The sequence below is a fragment of the Lonchura striata genome, chromosome 20 (assembly GCF_050655825.1).
Source record: "Lonchura striata isolate lonStrDom1 chromosome 20, ASM5065582v1, whole genome shotgun sequence".
NCBI classification, from domain to species: Eukaryota; Metazoa; Chordata; class Aves; order Passeriformes; family Estrildidae; genus Lonchura; species Lonchura striata.
This window is the reverse complement of record NC_140722.1, coordinates 12242603-12266664: the sequence shown is the minus strand read 5'-3', so window position 1 is coordinate 12266664 and position 24062 is coordinate 12242603. Positions and strand designations below refer to the sequence as shown.

At 42.6% G+C, this 24062-nt stretch overlaps 2 protein-coding genes across 11 annotated transcripts in view; both read right to left on the bottom strand.

Annotated features, from left to right (window-relative positions):
* Positions 1–3002: 3002 nt before the first annotated feature.
* On the bottom strand, positions 3003–8426 carry PRELID3B (PRELI domain containing 3B). 5 transcript variants are annotated; one of them, XR_014949683.1, is made up of 7 exons: positions 8324–8426; positions 7509–7677; positions 7052–7141; positions 6607–6677; positions 5754–5856; positions 5194–5569; positions 4944–5082 (listed from the first exon to the last, which is right to left on the bottom strand). XR_014949683.1 is itself a non-coding variant. In XM_085558274.1 (6 exons), exons 2-6 carry the CDS (start codon positions 7656–7658, stop codon positions 4963–4965), a joined length of 534 nt encoding a protein of 177 aa, XP_085414400.1. In that variant the 5' UTR covers positions 7659–7755; positions 8324–8426; the 3' UTR covers positions 3003–4962. The 5 variants fall into 5 exon arrangements, 4 of the variants coding, with proteins under 4 accessions (XP_085414400.1, XP_085414399.1, XP_077643109.1 ...); XM_085558274.1 differs by lacking the exon at positions 5194–5569 and having other exon boundaries at positions 3003–5082; positions 7509–7755; XM_085558273.1 differs by lacking the exons at positions 4944–5082; positions 5194–5569 and adding an exon at positions 3003–3910 and having other exon boundaries at positions 7509–7755.
* Positions 8427–8865: 439 nt separating this feature from the next.
* The window catches only part of LOC146765737 (uncharacterized), a 122503-nt gene continuing 107306 nt past the window's right edge, over positions 8866–24062 (bottom strand). For 5 of the 6 annotated variants that reach the window (XR_014949685.1, XR_014949687.1, XR_014949688.1 and 2 more), the window contains 2 exons: positions 23315–23407; positions 8866–15235 (listed from right to left, as the gene is read on the bottom strand). Coding sequence is in view for 2 of the 6 variants with exons in the window: in XM_085558275.1 (XP_085414401.1) it covers positions 23393–23407 (15 nt within the window). In the remaining 4 variants the exon portion in view is untranslated. The remainder of the gene's footprint in view (positions 15236–23314; positions 23408–24062) is intronic. The other variant, XM_085558276.1, reaches the window with a different exon arrangement.

Below are 24062 nucleotides of genomic sequence, written 5' to 3'. Positions count from 1 at the left end.
TGTGCTTGGTCTCTTAGTATAAGTTTCTCTTTTGGTGCACAAAAACTCCAGTAGTAGGAGCTCACAGAATTGTTGAGAATGTTGTGCCTTTCCAGGGGACCAGGACAGAATCAAACATACAGTTGCAGACAGTCTTCTCTCCTGGCATGTCTATCCTTGTTCAACCAGATTTATTTTTCTGTGTAGCATGTGGAAGATTTATTTTTGGAAGCTAACAATGTGCTGAATTGATTCTGTGTCTGAGAAATACACATTTCAGGAACAACAGTTCTAACTGTTGTCAGATAAAAAGAGGTCTTATTTTATTACCTTTCTTTTATACCTCTGGATCTAAAATCTGTATAGTAACAATAATTTTTTATTTGTACTAGTTTAAATTGTTTAATAAAAATATAATAAAAAGAAGTTGTGATAGAAGGCAGATGTGATTAAAGAGGGAACAGAACAGCTTAAATTTCAGTTCAAAAAGGTGCATCTAATTATAGTGTGAGTAGATCAAGAGGCTGATCCACAGCTGCCTTCTCTTGTCTCCAGACCATGCTGCAAAGCTCAGAGCACTCAAACCCATGGCTGCCTCTCCAGACAGGCACAGGAAGGCACAAAAAGCTCTTCACTCATCACAACCACGTTTGATGGACCAAGAAAGTGCAAGGTACAGGAGGCTGCAGGTGAGCACACCCAGCTCTGCCCGTGTTCTTACACAACCCGTGTCCAGATGAGCGTGTAATGGATTTAACGTAATCGCCATGGGTGCAACTCCCACCCAGGTCACCTCTCAACTGAAGCAGGTGTCTGCTGAGCAGCCACTGAGCTCGAATGGTGTCTTACTATGCAAACATTAAAATCATGGGGATTTAGTACAATGCAAAAATTGCCACATTAAAAAAAAAAGAGGTGCTTATATACCATTGATGAGACCCCCAAAATTTGTTTAATATATTTAACATTTATAGATAATGCTTCTGTAATTTAAGAGTCGTTACAACATGGCTGAAATTCTTTCACGAGTACAAGGTTTATAGATCAAAAGGCAGAACAAGACTTTTTTCATAGGCATAATTTATGATGAAATGACAAGTTTGCTTGCTGTCCTGTATTGTTAATAAAACAAAAGTAATTAACCCCTTAAAAAATCCCTTGCTATCTAAAACCAATATAATTTTGAGACTATCTTTAATCTCAAAGTTTTCTCAAGTGTATTTTACAGAGGAGAACAAATTAAAAAAAAAAAATGCAAATAACAATACAATAAAAAGCCGATGTCCAACAGACTATAAATTCCATCATCTCTTCACTGAGTTCTTTCTCTCTTAATTTAAAATAATAAAGTTATTGCACTTTTCCCTATGAAATAACACTGTCAAGAAATGTGGAATATGGTCACCTTTGTACAAAATATAGAGGTCAGTAATAACATTTCCTACCTTGAGTAGCTGTGGATTTACCTCCTTTCTCTGCCTGGGTAAGCCATACTGGGCTGTGCTGGTAAAGCTCTGCTCTTCTCTCTGCTGCTGACCCTAATCTGCTGCACAGCCACTGGGAATGATGCCACTGGTGACAATATGGTCAAATCTGTCTGAGCCCAGTGCTGCACGCAGCGCCATCAAACACCCACTGAAATCAGCTCTCATCTTAAAAGATTCAGTTCTGTGCTGTTTCCTGTTACGGGACAGTATTTTGAAGGTTAGTTGATGAAGATGTTGATTTTCAACTTTTGGACAACTGGATTCAAAGTAAAAATAATTTTACAGTGTCATCCAAGTCTCAGCTGTCCATTCTACAAAATCTGGCATAAATAGCTTGAGGAGGAACGCAGGATCTGCAGAGCAGAATTCAGGTACACTCAAGTATTAAAAACCTTGTGCATTACTTCCTCTTTTCCTGTGGTTAATAACCTGTGTTACTTTTTAAATGTGGTTATAACAAAATAGCATCATGATGTAAAATATTTTGTCTACAGCTGGTGCTCATGGTCTTCCTAAGGTAAGCAATTAGTTCAGCTTGGTTGTAACATGTAGCCCTACCTTTAGAATAATTCAGTTGTACAGCAACATGTAAAGTAAAGCTATGGAGATATTTAAGATAGAAATTAACAGATCCTGTGGCAAGTGAAAGAACAACTTCCACCTTAAGGAATGGAAGGATTCTAAAATGACTCACTGCTTTCACACAAGCTCTTTACCAGCACTTTTCAGTTCTTCCATAAAAGTGAACCTCACTCAGCAGGTTGCTGACCTTCCCTTTGACCCAGTGCTCTGTCAGGGCCAGGAGATTGGAAATGTTGCATTTATCACAGTGGGTGCTCATGTTTACTATAGTTGAAATTTATTGGAAATATAAATGCAAGTACAGACCACAAGAGACAGATCAGCAATGTTGTAGGAAATGGTGGTTACAATTTTTTTGTTTTTTGATGCAAACCCCTGGCTGGCGCTTGTGGTTCAGCTGTGTGGCTGAACAGGTGCTGACACCCATTGGTGGGCAGGGATCCATCAGAGCCCTCAGCACTGATTTGTTCACATCACATTCCCACACCTCTGCCCCATCACTTTCTCTGTCCCTTCCCCTTTTAAAAAATTTTTCTCCTGGTCCTTCAGTTGTGTTCCTCCAGCTGTAGCTCCTTTCTCTTCCTCGCTTCCTCCATTCCTTCCAGCCCCCAGAACCCAGAGCCTCCTGCCCTGCCCCTCTCACAGCCGTGTGGTGCATCCATCCACAGCAACCCACACTCACTGCAGTCAATCTGAACACAACTCTCAGCCCATGAAAATCTTTCCACAGGATGGATTCTCCACAGCAAACTGAAATCTGCTTGCTAGTTAAAGCCAGATTTGCAGAAAAGTTGAGTTAATAAGAAGCAAAAAAGACCACAGCAGCTGTGAACGTGCATTTTAGGATATGCATTTCAAGAAAATAAGCCACTCATTCCAGGGATTTCTTCACCTTCACCCCTCTCAGTTTAGATTACTCAACTCATAGTTCTAAAACACAAATAGACCAGAAGGTTTTGGAAATTAGCCAGAATCGAAACAAAATTTTATTTAAAAAGCGCCACATACAGAAAGCCATACTCTGACAGAATGAGAATGCAGCCATATAAATAAAATAGAAGAAATGTATTATCTTTGAAGAACTTGTTGAATGCCTGTAAAAATTAAATAGTAAGTTCTTTTTTCAGTGCAAGGCAAAACTGTGAGTTCTACTATGCAGTCCTTAGTGCAGAAAAATTTGGAAAAGAAAAAACTGATTTTAGAATATCAAATGATGCTAATGGCTGAGCAAACGTATAAAATGAATTTCAAGCTAAGCATTTTATAAGAAATGATGGTACAGTTTTGCAGAAGTTTCACATATATTTTTAAAATGGAAATGTTATTTCAGTTGTAATAATCTCCTGTAAAAGTATGGCAAAACTCAATGACTTCAATTAGTAAGGTAGTCTCAAGCTGTTTCTGTTTAGAAAAATATTCTGTTTAGAATACTTATTTTTTAAAAGTTATATATCTATATTCCTGTTTTCTTCCCCCAGCACAAACCTTATGGAAGTGTTCTTGTTTGTTAAAATAAGCTCTGTAAACAGACATTACTAAACAGGCAATTTGATATAGCAGAAATGGCATGCAAAATCAAATATGCTGGGTAGGGTGACATTACAGTTCATAAAGGCTAAGAGAGCCTTGACATCACTTGTAAGCTTAGAATCAAAATTCCAGGAAAAGCCTTGGGCACCAAAATACCACCATCAGCTCCTTGTGGGCTGTGCCTCTGCCTCTGTCTGTTCAGCCTGAAGGGGCCTGCTGGGACAGAGTCCCCGTGAGGTGCCCAGGAGTGCCTGCAGGGTGGCACAGCGTGGCACGTGCCAAGGGCTGACCTTTCCTTCCTGCAGGGAACGACTGGTGACAGTGCCAGGAACCTGCAACGAGTGCCAGGAAACACAGAGTGGAGAACACCGAGTGAAACCCCTGAGAATACACCTTGTACTGTGAGCAAATCAGTTCAAAGGGTGAGGGGATGTGGAACTCGGAACGCCGGCTAAAGTGAACAACACAGTATCCAGTGGATGGGGCAGGTTATTTCTGGAACGTGATCAACTTAATGAGTATATTGTTAAATACTATTTCCTTTTATGTTTGGGCATCTCCTCAGCCACCTTCACAAAGGTTTTTTAGTCTTTTAATTGGTTCTTTGAGGTGAACACCTACTACTGTAGCAGCTTACAAGATATTAAGGCTCTGTGTTTATCGTACCTTTATGTAATGGGCTTTTAGAAATGGAGATACTTATTGTAGAAGTTTAAGATAAAATTTGATTTTAAGGTACTGCATGCCCAGCCCATTAATGTGCATTTAGGAGCAGGACTTAGGTCTTGGTAGGTAGGTAAGAGACACTTTGATGTTTTACCTATTGTGCCTGAAAAACAATGAGTACCGTGTTAGTTCAACCAGTTAAGTTAAAAAGGTTATCAAAAAATATTTTGTACATTCTTTTCTATTTCAAGCATCAAGTAATAAGCTTTCTGTTAAACCAAGTTGTATCACACAACTGTCAAAACTCAACAAAAAGAACAATGCTGGAACAACCATTCTGATTAATTTTGGGTTTGGTCCCAAAAGAGGTAGTCCATAAGTCACACAAAAAATAAAAGTTAGCCTAACATGCCAGTGTCCTCCACCATAGGCAGCCTCAGTACTAAATGAGGCTATTTCATACCTGCAAACATAAATTAGTGTTCATGTAAATACAGGAACTACACTTGAAATTTATTTCTTCATCGGTCCAGCTGACCCAATATATTAAATAGCCTTTGAGCCTCAGCCTTGTTAAGAATTCAGCTTTTCTCCAAATTAAATTTATAACATGCCTAATACACACATCCTTTAAATAACAAAGAATACATGTATGTAGGCCTGGAGAGAAGCTGCAGGTTGTTATGCCTTGTTAGTGATACAGGTCTAAGAACTATCATCATTTCTCTACAAATGCTGCTGCTGCCATCGAATTCCTCATGGTTCCTCTTGCTGAAGCTGCAAACTCTTCAATTTCAGCATTCAGTCTTTTAATTACCCATTCCAGTGCTTCCCGGCCCTACAGTTAAAGGAAAGTTTATTAGTGTGCAAATCTTAGTAAATAATTAAAATTCTTCCTGAAAATGACTGAAGACACAGTAGTTGAAAGAGAAAGGAACAAAATACATGCCTCTGATGTTATCCCAATAACTCGAGTACTGCTGGAACATGTTCTGCCTTTGATTTCATGAAAGCAATTCCTTATATCAGCAGTTCTCACATTATGATCCACAAAAGACTTTTTATCCTGACTGCTTTATCCTTCTCGAGGATGAACTCAAGATATCTTTGGACTGCCAGAGGACAGACTCCCAACTAAAATACTGCTTCACTGCTCCCACATAACTATTTCAGGTCTGTATGAATGTAGATCCTTTTTTGACAGCAAAAATTAATAATGGCACCAAGAGGGCAGCAAGAGAACGAGTGTCACACTGCTGAGTGAGTGGAGATGTTTGCTCCAGTGAAGATTCGGAGAGCTTTGCCAATAACAATTTATCTTATCTCTATTCACAAGAGGAAAACAAGAATAAGTTCAGCATGCTGAGCATTCAGTCTCTACAGTAAAGGCAGCAGAACTATGTGGCTCCTTTCTAAGACTGCTGACAAAGCTAAAAAGTAAACCAGGGATATTTATTCCCTTTGACATTTAGCCAGTTACCACACATTTTACACAAAGCCCATACTTACTTTTTTAGCATTGGAAGAAATTGTGTTTGCCATTAGCCCTTCTAGATAACTGCTGAGACTGACACCTTTTACAGATATTATTGCTTCTTGTGTCAGAATGGTTCTGAAACAGAGCAGGAAACTGAATTACTTTGAGTAGTTTAAAACAGAAATTCCCTCCTCCCCTGCAAGTATGTTCCCTCATCAGCTTTGCTCTGCAACACAGAACTTCTTGCCCCCTAAACACAGCCTACTTCCACACTGTGTAACTGCTTCTACTTAGAAAATACAGTCCAAGAGTGCCTGGCAAGTACAAGCCTCCCCTCGTGGCTTTCAGCCATTTCCATCTTTAGCAGCAGGATGTTAAGAGTGGAAACAGCAGACTTGGAGTTACTCTATACTGGGAAAACAGTATTAAAACAACCCCTTCAACAATAGAGATTGAAGATTTCTGACTGTTCTGACAGGAAAAAACTCCAGTGTTAGAATCTCTAGAACAATCTTTCAGACTCATCACCACTTCCAGCAGTACAGACTCACTAAGCTCCAAGTTGCCTTAAAAACACCAAGCAACAATTGAAACAAACCTCCAAAATGAGAGGCTAAAGGCACATAAATGTAGAACAAGGAGCTGAAAAGTGCAGATGTACACAAATTCAGTTACAGACAGAACAGCCTGAACTGGACTGGACTCCAGCACAGCACCCAAAGTCTCCCAGGGCTCTGCAGAACCAATGTCACTGCAGGAAGTGACAATCCATTTAGTCCTGGTTTAGACAATTTACTGTAACAGAGGCCTCATCTTCTGATCAAGGGAAACCACGGACATTTTCAAAGCAAAATCCAGTCAGTCTCAGAGCAGGGAGGTACTCACTTGTGTGGTTCATGAGGGTGTGGTTTATAGACAAGCCTCTCATCTACCGACACGAGGTTTGTAAATGAAATCTGTAGAACACAGGACAGGATTACCCTTTGATGCAAGTAACAGGCAGAGTAATACAGAGAACAAAATGTTACATGATTAGGAAACGGTCACAGTGTACCTACACCAAAAGGCTTTATAACATTTTTTCTTAACATCACCCCCACCCCCAAAACTCCTGCTCATCAGTACATTCACAGCTTCAGCAGTGACAAGAGCCAAGCAGCTCCTTCCTGAAAAACAGAACTGATCAACTATAACCACATTACTTAAACCTTTAACTTGTATTGCTCTAACGCAATTTTCAAGTTATTTTCAAGATGATTTTCCTTTTCGTATGTACAAGGTGCTGTTATACTCTGTGTTCCATTTCAGTGGCACAAACACAACTACTTACATTGCAGGATTTAAGCTCCATTGTTTTTTTCACAGGGTCAACAACAGAGTGCTCCTGCACATAGGTCCTTGTCCTGCAGGTGCCGATGAGCTGGGGACAGGCAAACAGAGATGGCATCAATTCCCCTCACCCACTGCAATTCTTCACGCCTTTAAATGCACAACCAGTGGTTATTGCACTGAACAGACACCAAGAGAACACAATTAGGATTTAGCTTAAAACAAAGTTATCCAGTTGAGGTAGATCTCATTTTCCAGATGGAAATCCAGTCTGAGATCCAGATTTGGCTGTCAGGGTCACTGTGTGCTGCTGTTAAGCTTTCCCCATACATAAATGCTTAAGCCATTAAACTTTTAAACCATTAAAGTTATGAAATGATACCCATCTATTACAACAGCTGGCTCAGGAGCTTCCCCTCCCTGCGGTGTCCCTTTCTGGCCTGTGACACAACACCCACCGATTTCACAATGGACGGGATTCCCCACTCTGTGCTCAGGAGCCGGTGGCTGTGCAGCTTCCCGCTGGGATCCACGTGTCTGTCCAGGACATCGACTCCCACCACGCTGGGGTTCATGGGGTTGGGGTATTTCCTCATGGCAGCTGTCATCACAGTTTCCCAGGGGTGACTGCCCAAACACAATCAGGACGCTTAAGCTGCACACCTCTGTTTTCAATAGGATATATCCTCCCACGGAGAAAAACCTCTATTTCGTTGAGTGTGCAGTGCACACGAAAATACAACATATCAGATTAATTGGGTGTGCTGGCTCTATTACAAATGTTATAAAAATGTTTTCCCTGTGACACCATGCTAAAAGGCTTCACTTCGTCCAGATCTTCCTAACACTGGACTGATTTATTAAGTTTCTACTTCCGTGTAGCGAGCGCTCCCTTCAGATTATTTTTAACACAGACGTTCCGGAGCACTCGAGCCCCGCCACCACGAAGGGCCTCCCGGTGCCCGGGAGGGCGGGGGCAGCACAAGGACTCTGCTCGGTGCCGGCAGCGCCTCGGCCCCGCTCGGCTGCGGCCCTGCCGAGCTTCCGCAGCCCCGGGAGCCTCCCCAGCCCGCGGCCCGGCCCCGCAAGGCCGCGCGGGGGAAGGTCAGGGGAAGCCGCGGCCCGGCAAGGCCGGTGCAGCCCCGCAGCCCCCGGCCCGCCGGACGTGGCCCCCCGCACCCGGGGCCGGCCTGGCCGCCGGCGCGGCGCGGCGCGGCGCGGCACGGCGCGGCGCGGCACGGCCCGGCACGGCACGGCACGGCACGGCACCTACTCGAACACGTGCTCCGAGGTCCAGATCCTCATGGCTGCGGGGCCCGGCCCGGCCGCGCTCCGGGGCCGCCGCCGCCGCCGCTCGGCTCCGCGGGCCCGGCTCTGCCGCCGCGGCGCGCGCCTGCGCGGACAGCGCCCGCCAATCGCCGCGCGGCGCCGCGCTGACGTCACGGGGCGCGGACGGCGCGACCGCGGCCGTGCCCGACCGGGGACCTTCGGGGTGAGGGCGGGGCGGCCGCCCGTGAGCCCCGGCCCGGCGTGGAGGGCGCGCCCCGGGGCGGCACCGCCGGCTCCGCCGCCCATGGCGCAAACACGGGCGGGTGCGGTCCGTGAGCCGCGCTCCGGTCAAGCCGGGGCTCGCGCCGCCCGGGGCTCGCGGGGCCGATGACGTCACAGCGCAGGCCGGTACCGGCGGCGCCGGCAGGGGGCGCGGGCGGTGTGACGTCACGGGCCCGGGGCCGGTTTTGTAAGAGGTTTCGTAAGGGTTTCGTAACCCGCAGCGCCGCCAGCGCCGCCAGCGCCGCCGCGCCCCGGTCACCGCGGCTCCTGGCGAGCACCTCCCGGCGAATTCCCGACAGCGCGGGCAGCGCCCGAGCTCGGTTTTGGCCGACAGCAGCGCAGCGCTTGGCGCGCACAGAGCGGGGTGACCTCGGTGCGCTCCCAGCCGCACCGAAATAGCCGCAGTGGAGGAGCGCGGGGGAACCTCCCAGAACTGGTCCTGTCGCACGGACACCGCTGGCGCCCGGCCGTGCCAGGAGTCCCGGCCAGGCTGCAGAGCTCGCCGCGCTGCCTGTCCCGGCGCCCCAGCAGCACACCAGCGGCTGGGCCGCAGGGACGCTGCCGAACTGACCGTGTTCGGCCCGTAGCACATAAACGAGAGCTGCTAAGCGAATAAAGTTTTGCTGGGCATACCTATCTTGATCCTGTATTCCCTGACTCTTTCACCTCATTATTCCTGGACGTGGCTAACTCGCTGTCAGAGTGGATGGAGTAACTGCTGGGAGACGGTGGGGCAGCTCTGACTCCATTGCAGCCTGAATACCCACCGAATGATTTTTTGCAACTGGAGAATTTTGTAAAGGATGTTAAAAATGCAAAGCATTTTGAGAGGTCTCACTGTGACACAGTTGTGGAAGGAAGGCAGTGACCCTGAAACAGGCAGGGACAGTGCAGCAGATACCCATCCCTTATCCATCAGGCTGCCTCTCATCAGGTTGTTTTTTTTTCTTTAAAAGAAATGTTACCTAGTGGAAGCAAAGCAAAATGTCATCTCCAAGAAGGAGTCATGCCAACATATGGTGCAGATTAGGAGCTAGATTTCAGCAGTTTTTGCTCATGTAAGCTTCAGGCTATTTTAGCAGGAGATCTGTTAAAGTAGGTTTCTATATCTGAGTGATATCAAGTGTGGAACTACTTATAAACCTGTCTTGTAAGAGAAATAACACAATTATAAATAATACAGCCAGACTTTAGGAAAATGAAATGCGCATTCTGAAATGCAGAATAAAAAGTGGCACATCCTAAACATTAGAATTATTTACATGAATTATAATACTACAGAATCCAATATCTTTGCCCCTATATGTTGTCAGTATCTGTTCTTATAACTGAAATAATAGAAAACACTCTTGTCAGTTGAGTTTGTCCAGTCCCAGGCAGAACCAAAATGATCACTGAGGACGATGATGGACATCTGCAAGAGAATATAAAAACCTGTGGAAACCCGTGATGAGGTTCCTTAGTCCATATGTGTCTTTCAGGGGCTGTTTGCTCACAGCTGCTAGATCCAACTGATGCCTGAGATGGGCCTTGTGATTCTATGTTTCAGATTTTGGCAGAGCAATCCCCTTGGCATGGCTAAGAAATACTGGAAATTGCCCTAGGAATTCTGTGGGAAAGTGCTCTGGGGGTCTCAAAGAATTTATCTGCTCAATGAGGCATGGAGATTTGGTATTGCCAGCCCCATGTTTGCCAGCAGGGAGGTGTGACTTGTTCCCTCTAAGCAGCCTCATAAAAACCTCATAATTTTGACCAAAAAGCATAAATATCAGGAAATAACTCACAATGCAAAAGTGTTTTATCTCCAGCATTATATCCAGATCATTCCTGCTCTCCATAGTGGGTACCAAAATCCCAGATTGTCAAACCCAATCAAGCCTACACTGCTATGTAAAAATACAGGTATTGTGTTTCTGTTAGGAAAGCAAACACTACCCTGGCTCACAGCCCTGCTCCAGAGATTGACCCGGCCACTCTGCAGCACGAAATGTCACTGAATTCCACCCTGGGAAGGGTTTGGTGACAATGGCAGTGACTCAAGCTGCACTTCTGAGGGAAATGAATGCAAGCCTGAAGTGCCATTCATCATGGGTCACCAGAAGTGAGCAGTGCAGAAGTGACTGCAGGGAACTGATGCAGGGAGGGGTGACAGGGGAAAGCTCTGAGCTCACCTGCTGTGCTCCCTGTCACGGGCTCTGCCTGCTTCCCTGCTTCAGGTATCACAACTCTGCACTTTCCACATGGCAGCTGAGGTGTTTACTGTTTCTTACATTTACAAAAATTGTGTTTTGTGGTGTATTTTCCCCCTGTCATATTCTGAAATATGGCTGCGCTGCAGTAACACAGCACAAGTTCCTTGATCTGAAATCCAAGTTTTATTGATGTGAAATATTGGTATTCACAGGCAATACTAATGAAAACCATTCAAAAGTCTTGCTCTAGCCTTGATTTGGAAAAACAAGTTCCCACTCCCTCTGTCAATCTGGCAGTTGTAATGACAGAAAATTGTCAGTGTTTTCTTTTCCAGACATACCTCTTCAGTGACTTCCATTATACAATTCCTCATGGCTGCCCAGCTGTAAACACTCTTTCATCAGCTGTCAGCTCAGTATCAGCCTCCTCATGCTTGGCTGTATTTTCCTGAATGTACTTCTTAGAGAAAACTTTGTTGGATAGCAAAGCTCCTTTTCAGTGATTCCAAAATTGGCTCATTAATTCCTGGCAAGTCATAATGCATCCCTGCATGACAAGGTCATATTAGATGATGCTTTTAATAAACAAATACCTTTATTGACAGAAAGAAAGCACAGCAATACCTCAGTTCAGGGTGGTACCAACTCCTCTAGCTTTGCCCATACTTTAACAGGAGTTTTGTTCAAATAATTTTCATCCTTCTAGATTTCTGATTAATGTCTAAAGAAGACACCAATGGGGAAATGCCACCACTACAGAACATTCTGGAAAAGTGGTGTTAGGCACAAATGAGTTTCCATGATGAGACATTGATTAGGTCAGAACAGAGCTCAGAACACTCTAGCACGGATTAACATGCTTTGCTGCATCTCTTTCTCTCTTCAGAGAAACATAAATGGAATAAAAATATTTCCCTTCCAATACTGAAGATGTGTTTTTATTGAAATAACCGGTATTCTTTACCAGTTTTACGTCCTCTGCAAGGCATTAACAGCTTCAGTGCTGATGTTGAGTCCTGACAAGTGCTCCCCAGTGCTGCAGCAATCTGTCCTCTCATCCCAAAGCCCTTCACCTTCCTTCTTCAGAACAGGTGTTGTCCCAAATTCCTCATCGCTGAGGCCTCATGACCCAGGGCAGAGGGAAAGGACCAGAATGCAGCAAACAGCACTGGGGAGCCCTGGGCTCCATAAACCTCCCAGCCTCAGGCAGGGGAGCTGCTCTGCTGAAGTGCCCCAGTGCAGCTGCTCTGCAGCCCTGCCCAGGCTGGGGGAGCTGGAGCAGCTGGTCCTGGTGCCACCTGAGGACAGTTATTTCTGTCCTGGGGCTGCTGCTCTGGTGCCCTGGGACAGCTCTTCACGTGGCCAGGAGGAGCCCTGAGGAACAAGGCACCTAAATTTCTTCTTGCACAGTGAGCCATAAATGAAATGCAGAAATGACAGGAAGGCCATGCTAGTGCTACAGAGCAAGAAAATGGATCAGGGCTCATTTGGCCAAAGCTGTGCACCCCCAAAACACTGACTGGAACCAGCTTGGCTTTAGCCAGACCTGCAGCAGTTCTCTCAGTTCAGTGCATTTCCTCTTCACCTGCTGACAAACACTGACTTGTTTGTATCATGCAATTCTCTTCAACTCAATTGCAACACAGAGCAGTGTAAGACAACCAAATGCCTGTGTTTGTTTCTGCACTTTATCAATTGACTTCATCAACTGAGTTTTGTTTTGTGTCCTGTAGTATTTACTTCCTCCCTCAGTTTGAAGAAAAAAACAGTTTCTAGAAATAGCCAATAATTCCCTTCCTTTACTCCTTCATATTATACCAGAAATAGGCATCAAGTCACCTAGTAAATACAAATACAAGTTTTTACAGATTATAATTTTCTATTCTCAGACTAATACCTATCACTCCCTAAGAAGAGGTGAAATTCCAGTAAGCATATCAGCTTTCAGAGAAGAGATGCAAGTGTTTATATAATTATCAGGTAATCAGTTTGAGTCAATTCCTGCCTTCTGTGTGGAAAAACCACAAGAGGGGGCTGGATCACATGTGTTGTCTGTCTATTCCACTCCCTGTGTATGTCCCTGTGAGAACAGACTTCTGGATTTCAATTTGCACAAGTCCTCATCTGTGATGAAGCAGCTTTTCCCCCCTTTGCAGATACTGGTCACCACAGCTACAATTACACTGCACAACTCTCTGGGATGTGATTTCAATAAAGCCAGTCTTAGGTAACCTGAGAGCAATTCAGAGTGCAAATTTGAAATGTAAAACAAGTGAAAAACAAAAAATTAGTGATAAGATCTACAGAAACCTGTGGCCACCTGATGTGGAAGGACAGCTTGGGATCTGAACTGCTGATTGGTGATACTGCTACACTGCTGCTGCAGCCACTCAGTTTTAGCTCTCCCTTCATTTAGCATCTCTCCCTTCCCCAAAGACTCCTGCACGCCTTGAAGAACCCTGCCCAAGTCTCACCAATATCCCACCCTTATCCCCCCAGTAAATTCAAACCCAGATATTATCTTTGCTTCACAACACAGAGTTTAAGTTAGGTCATATTAAAAATGTGCATTTTTAATAGAATGTTCTGGGGCAAACATTTGATTTTCAGATCCTTTTTATTTTATTCTTTTGCCATAAAATGTGCCAAGAAGCTTAGAGCTGCACACCTTCAGAGTTCTGTTGCTTCATATACCTTCTTTACCCAGCATGTGATACATCTCCTGCAGTTGGGAAACACTGTCTAACACTGCCTACACTAACCAGGCTCTGGCACTGTTTATATAATTTGAATGCAAATAATTATTTTTCTTATCAGCTTCCTCCCCCACCTGACAACATCTGAAATGTAAACACCCTGCACACAGGATCCCACCCAGCTGGCCTGAGCTGCTTCTGACACTCACTCTTCCACCTGCCCTCTGGGCTCCTTTGTTTTAACACACTCCAATTACTACAGAGAAATGATTTACCACCTTACACAGCTGTGCTTGGCTTTATGTTTGGCAGCAGAGGACTTAAACAGGCAGTACACAGCCCTTAAACGGCTTTTGACAAGGAATGATCTGGTTTCAATTTAAAAACTGACTCAGAATGTGCAACAAGGTAGGTGCTGTTTGACTCATTTTGACTGTTTAATTTAGGTTGTGCAGTTTCCTTGACTTGCAGAGGTGATGGCTCTACAAAGATCTTGTCTGTGTCAGGAGTGGGAGCAGCAGTTGCCACCAGGTGTTAGACTGAGCACAGGTCCACGGTGGTGCACAGCTCGTGGATCAAGGGGACTGTGCTGTTGTCTGGGAAACAGTCTCTGAAACTGAGAATGTGACAGATCCCAGCCAATGATGTTTGCTCTTGCAAGCATCACAAATGTGCATGTGATCAAGTAGGCAGATGATAATCACATGTTATCACCCACAACTCATGAGCAAGCACAGTAACAGCACAATTAAAGACAAAACCACAAATTCTAAAGTACTTTGAAAATGCCGATGATTTTGTGTTGTTTGGAGATAATTATGTTACTCCCCCAGTGATTCTTGTGTAATTCAAAAGATGACAACAGCTCTTATAAAAACACTGTGCTCTCAAACATTTGTTGGGTGCAACTTTCAGTGCAAAGCCTGAAGGACCAGTGATGACAGGTCAGAACTATGTATTAAATCACCAACATAAATCATGGTCTTTAGACCTTGCTCCCTTGTCCAAAATTTCTTTCAAACTCTTTGTTTCAGAAATCCTGTGTTCCATCAGCTGTCTTTGAACATAGTTTAAAGAAATTAAAACCCGGAAATAGAAGTTGTCACTTTGTCATATACAAAGTATGGCATGGAAATGGCCACTTAGTCATCAGTGCTGACATCCTAACTGTCACCAAGACAATGATCAGCTCAATTATAAACCAGACAGCCTTGAGGCACGAAGGCTTTCATGTGCCTGAGGCTGACCACACAGCTCTGGTGAAGGCAAGCCATTAAATCGTTTTTCTTCTAAGTTTTGTGGGCCAGGGAACAGGTGGATCCTGGATTTAAGTATTCCTGTTGTCCTTAATGCTGGGGTTGTATTTGTTACTGCTCAGCAGCTGAGAACACAAAACCTCCTTCTGGGACTGCAGTCCTCAGATCTTTAATGGGAAAAGCAACTTAAGGCTCAGTCCCAGCCTCTCATCTGGGCCTGACAGTGGGAATTCCCAGCCCCAAACTGAAAAGAAATGTTTGGACAGGATTGACAACTCACAGGGCAACAGCGAGTATGGAAGTCAAAAACTGCACCTGAAAATGATCCTCGTCCTTCTGGGGATGAGGCACTTAGGTAATTTTAAATTTTTAATATCTTATCTGGCCACTGGTGGTTTCCTGTTTGTAGCTTCACTGAAAATATTTCTCTCTTCCAAACAGTGTTCTGAGTGGTTCTCATGAGTTCATTTTGTCCAACCTAAGGGATAAACTATAAAAGAAAAATAAATAACAAATATTAATCAAATAGGAGAGTTTAAGATGGAAACATAATGCAAGGATGTTCCATGCAAATAAAGTAACAGAATATTCTTCATGCACAGTGGGGACAAAAGTATTTTTTTTCATGGTAACATATAATAACATCTAATAACATATTAAACTGTAAAGTAAGCAGACTCCATAAAATCTTCACTAATGTAAAAGTCATAGATTCCATTTAGGAAAAATCAAAATCAAAGTCCATGAGATGGTGTGATCAAAACTGTCAGAGTCCAGCTTGATAAAACACCTGAATCTGCATTTCCTGTAGCCACTGTCTGACACCCCAGGCCATGGGGGCTTTTTTATGTACTTGGCTGTGAAATATTACAACACTTAAAGAAAGTGAGAGAAATATGTGGGAATACTTATAATCTTGGCAATCCTGCAAGAGAACTCCACTACATTCTGTCCTGATCCAAAGCCAAACACATTTAACAGGCCTGCACAAACCTGCTACACACAGACCAAGAAGATTTGAGTCAACCATATGCAACAACTTGAAGAGGGTCTAAGAATTTAGTAAATATTACCAGAACATATGAGCTGTTAAAATCCATTTGCAGAGCAGCCCTGGGTGTGTTTCACTTGTGAAGGACTGCAAGTAAAATCCTCACGGCCTGGACTCAGCCCTCAGACTCTTCTAGGCTTCCACCACCCACATTATTGTTAATTAGTACAGCTTCATTAATGATGATTAATTAGACAGCCCTTTGGGAGAAAACAGCTTTTTCATAATTGTACTGCCTAGACTTAATGTGCTGCTGAAACGAAGCTGTCTGCAACTTAGTGTTACAGCAATAATAAAAAGAATAAGCCACATGTCTAAATAAAAAATGAAAAAGTTGAATTCCATGCACTGAGAAATCATAAAATTTATCCAAGTATGATTAAGTCAGCTTGGATTAATCTGTCTCCTGAGGATGTATATATACTCTCTGTTACATGAGTGCAGAGTCCAAAATGTTAACAGACAGCTACAAACTGAAGTTAATTTTTTTTTTAAAGAAATAAGTAGTTTTAGCATTGACTACTCTTCTCACAAAAACATTTAAAATGCAATTTTTCATATCTAGGTCTTGCATAGTGTACATTAAAGCACTTTCTACCTAGCTGCCTCAATTTATTTTTTTCTCTAAATTGAGTCGTTTAGGAACCACTTGCAAGTTGCTGCATATATATCAGTTCTAATGCACTGCAGTGTATCAGTTCTAGTGCACTGATTCAACAGGATATTCAGCAGGTTAATGAACAGTAAGATGGCAAAATGGAGTTTAAGCTTCTTAGTGTCAACTTTTGGTTTTCATGCTCAGAAATAGGAGGCATTTTTAGATACACCTTCTACTGATGAAAAATCCTGATTATCCAGGAGCTCTCTGAAATACACAGAATACTTTAAAGCAGTAATTATTAAAAATATAAGTCTTTAAAAAGCAAGATGAAGAGCAGAGCTCTTTTTTTTTTAAATCAAGATATGCATTCTGTATGTCTTCAAAGCCAGGAAATGTGCAGTGGGATGAGTAGCATAGGAACAGGAGAAACAAATACTGTGTGACCAGCTGGACACTCCTGAGCAGAAAGACTCACACAGGGATTGGTGCTGCCAGGTCCATCAGAGAGGGGGGCAGCAGGCAAGGAGACTTCTAAGGAAAATGATGATATTAATAAAAAGCCCCCACAAAGTTTAATTAATCACAAAACTTGGAGACAACCCAGTATCAGCAACAACTAAAACTTATTTAATTTTCTTACTCCAAACTCAATGTTTGCTCCCTTTATAAATGTATGTTTCAGATGTGTCACATATCTTAATCCTTGCTGATGAAAGAGCCTGTAAATATTTGAAAGGGAAAAAAATGATGATGATGATGATGATGATATTGCTGAGGTATCACTGGGTCCCCCTCAAGAGGGGAAAAGACCTGGGTTTCAAAACTGACATATTTCTGAGTAGATTTTGTTTTCCTGCTTCCCTGAAGTTCAGTGGAGGTATTTGAATTACACTCTCAAATTCATTATGTTTGGGGGTTTTCTTTATATATTATAAATTGTGATCAGAGATATTCAGTGTTAGGAAATGTTTCCTTTACAAGCCATAATAACCAGTTTTGATGTAGGAATAGATAGGATATAACCTTCTTAGGATGGTTTGGGTTGGACAGGACCTTCTTGGTGTAGATGATTTTGATTAAATTAAAAAAACCCTAAAGATAAAAAGTGTGAATTTACAGTCTTAAGTTGCAGTAATAACATTGAAAAATCTATGTCATTAGGCAAGAAGCTCTTTACAGTTGAACAGAACCTTTTAATTGTTCTGTTTAAGTGTTCCTGAATCTTTGATGACTTTAATGAAAATACAAAATACTCATGCCCACAGAACTCTAGTGAAATATATAAGTAGTAGTATCTTAGATGTTACAAATATGAAAATGTTGAGGAGATTTTCTAGGATCAGTTAAGGACTCAATTCCCAGGAAAAAAATTAGTGGGAGTTGAGCTTCCAACTCACATGTTATCTTTTCTGAAATATGCCTTGGATGGCTTTCCTGAGACAAAGAACAGTTCACCTGGAACTAAAATGTTCCAGGTGAACATTTTCCCAGTGAAGTGAATTTTCCAGGTGAACTGAATTCCCAGTTCAGTCACGTGAGCGACATTTTCTCCCTGTACCTTATTATATTTTGAATTTCATTTACATACTGGCAGATAGGATGGGTGTGTGAAGGAGCCCTTGCACAGACCATGACATCAAAATTTTCTTTCCTGAAGTAGTTTTGTTAATGATTGTTGGGGAGGACAGAACCATCTTTTCCCTAAACCTTTGCTGATGGTAGGGATTAGGAGAGGTTGGTAATTATTGAAAGGGCAAGGTAATTCTAATGTATATATATTTTTTTCCATTGCTGTATTTTTAATGTGGAGAAGCCTTGAGGATTTTATTAAATTGCCATGTACTTCAGGGACTTAGTTTTATTAAAATGAATCCTGAAAGGATAATTTAGCAATGGATCTTTACAAACACAATCACTGAAATACAGACAGGAGTTGAGCTGTTCAGATGAATGTTTCCATAACAGCACACAGCTACAGCAGGTCCTCAGAGACACAGGATACTGTTTCTATGGTAATAGAATGTCTGAGCCTCCAGGATGCACAGAAATCCTTTATGAAAAATAGGAACTAATATTTTCAATTAAAAAGACTTCCTTGTTCACACTTGTGTTTAGCCACTTGTCACCTTTTTGCCATGTCTTGATTTTAGGCTGGTGATTCCCTTGAGCTTGTTTTTCTCAAACAAGAGACAAGGTGTCTGGACATTCTGTCTGTCCACCTCTTACAACTTTTTAAACTGTTGGTTAATTTTAGTCCAGTTCCAGTGTGTCTCTGGCTGGGGCTCAGCACAAGGCGTGGTGACACAGCTGCTGGGACATCCATGCAGGGAATTCAGCTGCTTTCTGTCCTCAGCTGAGGGCAGGAGGGGCAGGAAAGAAAGGGCAGAGGTACAGGATATGCACTTATGGTCCTTTGTGAGCACCTCAAATAGGCAATGGTAACAAGTAAATGGAAAATACTAGAAGGCAGCACAGGAACAATTTCAGGGCAGTAGGAGAGTGCATAGAGCCACAGACAGTGTCACTTTTTGTTTCAAAACATGAATTATGTCCCTGTTAAATAATACCAGTTGTTAACAATGCTGGTACCCTCAAGTTCTTCACGCTTTTCCCATGTTCGTACATCCTGGATCCATGGCTGTAAAAATTCTTCCAGAGTATTCTACTGGGGTCAAATCACAAAGGCTCTGTAATGTGCTAATATCGAGCAGATTCACAACAGAACCTGTGCACCCCTTTGCAGGAAATCATCAGAAACTGAAAATAATCCAAGAGCATTACTATTACTATTTTCAGTAATTTCAGAGCACCACGTATGCAGCCTGAATCTGGCTGCAGCAAGTGTCTGGATGATGAAGACTTTTCTGAGCATGTACCCAGGATTTCAGGACAAGGAGATAACACGTTAATAGCTGAAAAACTGCTGATACAATTTCAGTGTCTGCTTTTGAAAATTGGAGCCATTAATGGTGTCAATAAATTTGAAAAAGTCATGGTAATCCAACTACTGCTATTTTAAAACACTAAGGTTCCTTTGTAACTATGGAAACAAAAATGCAGACATTAATGAGCAAGGGGAAAAAACCCTGGTGTTTCCTTGACGACAGATAAAAGCAAAGCTCCATGAGACCCAAAGGAGAGAGGAACAGAAATACCTCTCACCGTGACAGACAACTGAAATCCAAGTCCAGTGCAACAATAAACTTCCCTCTGCCAGGAGTGCTGTTTCACAGGACCATTCCTGCCTTTATCCTGCAGTTATCCTTGCATGAGGCACTCAGGGTAAGAACTGCAGCCTTAAAGCACGTGGTGAGAGCTGGAACCCTCCTGGGGCACTCCTGGGACAGGTGAGAGTTGTGTGGAACCTGGAAGAGCTCCTCAGCCCCAGGGGAGAGGCAAATGCCAGATCTGAGCCTGCCCTGGTTCTTTGCAGGGTGGATGTGACTCCTGTGCTCCACACGAGCTCGGTGTGGGCACAGGGGACACCACCGTGGCACCCCCAGGGGTTGGAGAGCTCCTGTTTCCTGCAGTGCACCCTAAATTCAGTGTTCATTTATACATTTATATATAGCACCTCTTCTCCCAGTGAAAATCTGTACAACTGTTAGATAAAAGTATGACACAGATACAAGCACTTTGCAACTGCACTTAATGGTTATCCCTTGAAATTTAGCTGGCAGCTCTCACAAAATTCACAAAACATTTTGTGTCAGAGGAACTCAACATTGTTCAAAGATAACCTGTGAGTGGAATTGAGACAGAGCTAAATAAGAAGACACCAGTTAGGTTACAGGGCTATTTTTCAGTGGATAGCATAGAGCATAATAGAATATTGATATGTAAAATGATTAATAAAATAATAAACAGAAGAGTTAATTGGCAAGTTTCTCCCAGGCATTTTGGAAGGGCTGAATTTTCAAAAAAGGTCTCACTTTAACTCTATCCAGCTTAAGGTATAAGTGCAGATCCCGTCATAATGGGAAGGACAGTGTATCAAATGGTTCAAAATCTTAAATTTTGGGGTGTCAATAGCAATAAAGAGCTGGACACTAAGCTACATCAGTGTAGGGTTTCCTTGACAACATGCTGGGAAAAAAACACAACTATGTAGAAATTTATGGGGAAAATAAAAAGAAATACAGAATTGAGTTGTCTGAATGGTGTGGACCATGGTTTACTGGTGACTGGTGCTGGCCTGGAGTCATGGTGATGGGAATGCTCTGCTTCTCTATTTTTAGTTACTGATTCCTCCTTTTATGGGTTTTGACATTGATCTGGATTTGTTCAAGTGATCAATGACCTTGTCAAATTCTATTCTCTTTCTCTGTAAAACACATTAAAGTCAATGTACTTGGTGGGCTTTAGAAGGTTTCTGACTACTGTCAGTAGTTCTGACTTATCTGTTTAATAACTGTTTTTCTGTGACAAATAAGAAACAGATGGAAAAATGAATACATCTGTAGTTTGTGCATGTACAAACCACTGAACCTTGCTGCCTTTTTGAGTTGGAGCAACTGTTCCTACATTGCTTGTAAATGTGTCATAATGGAAATTATTACTGTTTGTGATGTGGTATGCCTGAAAAAACTACAGCTCATTAATCCTGGAGCTGATAGGACCTGGAAAGACCCTTCCTATTCATCCTGCACATCTCTTTTGTGGCAGAGGCACCATAACATCCTCCACATTTTAACCTTTCAGCTGTCAGCAAAAGGAAGATTTGGGCAAGGAGGAGGAACTGGAGCTCTTCATTCCCACCCCATCACTTGATACTTCAGGAACAAAGCTGGACTCATCTGCTTTTTCTCTGATGTCCAAGATATTTCTTGGATTTTAGGCCATCCTTGTAAATTAGTCCATATAACAAGCCTTCACCATACCTGCTTATGATGAATTAATTGTAAAAACCCAAACCAAATAAAGCCCCAAATCAAACTGTGTGATGATTCAGCATTTAAAACCTTACCTAACACACATTAAAACTACATTTGGAAAAAAGGTCTATGGGATTTTAATGGAAGATGGCTTGAGGTTGCTCTTTTTCCTTTTCTTTTTTTTTTTTCCTTTCTCCTTTGGGCGAGTCCAGCCCTGCTGTTGTGCTGTGGAAAGAACCCAAGTATTTTAAAGGAAAAATTCAAGTCTTAGTGAAACTGAGGTTGTGTCTGCAACCAGTTGAACCTTTTCAGCTTTGTGGCTGCCTTAGAATTTTCTCAGCAGCCCTTGAGTCTTTTCCCTATGGGATCCATTACTTTTTCTTTAATTTTCCTTGAACTGGCTTTTTTTTTGGCAAGGAGACCCATGTTTGCTTCTAATGAAGCTTTGTCTTCCTTTTGCTGTTCAAACACATTTTTGTCTTTAAGTTGTTTTCTCTTGGTATGGCCTGACCAGTTTGTGAGGGCTATACTCCTCTTTGGGTGGTAGTTCTTGCTGGCTCAACAAACAGAAAAACTGCCAGATGAGTCTTAGTAGTTGTTATGCAATGTTGATAGAAGGGTGGTAGTTGGCTGTCCAGTTTAAAAGAATGTGATTTTTTGGATATTTTTCTATATTAAAATTTTCCCTCAGTGGCTTTAAAAGATTCTGCCAATTCACAAAGCTGTGATCTCTGAGAAAAAAAAACAGACATCTTAAGTACCATGCTGGAGATGGTCAAATGAAAGATGTGTAAGCAACCATGATTTCTGTACATTCAAACTTAAGAGTTCATGTCTATAAAAGAAATATTGCTATTTGTGATAACCAATATCCATATTACACCAGGTGCTACTTCCCCTGCAGCACAGTCACCAACACCATGGAGAAATGGTGACTTGGAAATACAGCAGCTACAGGGTCATGAAATAGTTGTCCATGTCATATTGAGACAAAAATGAGCAACACATACACCTCTGAGAGTTACTGCTGCAGGATGTGTATTTGATTACTACACTTTTCAAACTGAGTTGAGAAAATGGTAATTCATTTTTTACAAAAATATGAATGATAATAAGATTGAGCTGATACCAACTCATTAGTAATGCATGATGTTTAACTAGGCAAAAGAGGTCATCACTGAGCAAACAGAACACAAAGATTGAGAGTTTAGGGAAAGAGTAATAGAAAAAAATTTCTTTTACTTCTATCCACACACACAAAAAAGTTTACAATGCCAAGAAAACAACCAGTGTTAGCAAACTGATTTAAGCAATGTCAGCTTGCAGACTACATCAGGTTGTGCAATGGCACTCGGTCTGCAGGAATGGAACCCTGCTGGCAGGCAGATTTCTTGCCTCTCCAGATATTCACTTTTCTGTGTCAGCTGAGCACACAGATATTTCTTCAGCAAAATTTTTCTGGAGCTGACCTCAGCTGTTAATGTATACATGGAAGAAGAATTTAAGTTTCTCCTGTGGCCAGTAGACAGACCCCACTTAGTGCCAAGTCAGGCTGTACTGCTGTGTAATAATGGCAATATCTGAGAGTTTTACCACACACAGAACTGAGGATTGTTTTTCATCTACTGTTGGGTGATTCACTGCTTAACTCCTTTATCAGTCTTTGTCAAAGTTTGGGATCAGCAGTCTGAGGCCCTCCAGTCCAGTCCTGCTGGTTTTACTGACACAGTTGTGCTGATTTGATGTTCAGCTCTGGCTCCTCATCTCTGGGTGAGGAGAAAAATGACTGCCAGGGATACCCTGCTGCGAGCTCTGGGTGGGGGCACCACCCAGAGCCTCCCCTCATTTACTCCCCTTTCCCTGTGCCTGCAGCTGCTCTGCTTTTCATTGTCAGCACAACACCAAAGGCAACAGAAATCCTGCATTATCTGGGGCTCATCTGGATGTGTGAAAAGATGGACACCTATACCCCGACACCCCAGAGTGCATATGCCTTCTGCCCAAACACAAGATTTTCTACCTAGTTGTCTCTTCTCAACATACCTGGAGATACACATTTATCAAGTGTCAGTCGTGGAGCAGCCAAGTCATAAAGATTCCTTGAAGTTTTCAAGTTCCCTTCTAAAACTGTTTTGTCTGTAAAAAGTAAAAAATATGGAAAAAGATATGTTTGAGAAGTGTTCTTGCTTTTCTGACAAAACCTTCCACCTGTCCCTCCCAACAACAGTGTGTTCATAACTGTTTTAGTCCCTGTTACTTGTGTCAGCACTTTTATATCAGCTGAAATCCCATTTTCCTCTCATTCCCCATGATATGACAGGGAACAGCCCCTTTGTCTCACTCCTGTTGGTCTCCAGTAGTTACAACAAATATTCAAGTCTGTTTTCTGCCTAATTTAGATCAGTAAACCTGAGGTGTTGCTGGACTACTGAACAAAACTGGGCTGCCAGCATGTCCTGGTTTTTTGGCTGTGTTTTGTGGCATTTTCAAGGAATAGTCCTGGGCTCAGATGTCCTGCCTGGCCAGTTGTGGAGTGGCTGCTCTGTGTACTGTACTGTGCTACTTGGTGCTACCACAATTTAGGCACCTATTTAGCATGTTCTAAAGCACAAATATAGGTGTTCTCTGAAGACTTTCTCTGGGGAAATCTGGATACTCTTCAGAAATACAAGCTCTTGTAGATTAATTAAAAAATAGCAGCAAAAAAGACAACAAAATATTAATACTATGTAAAGTAGAAAACCTTCCTAAATACTCAATTTACCTTTTTTCTTTTAGAGGCTGAGGAAGA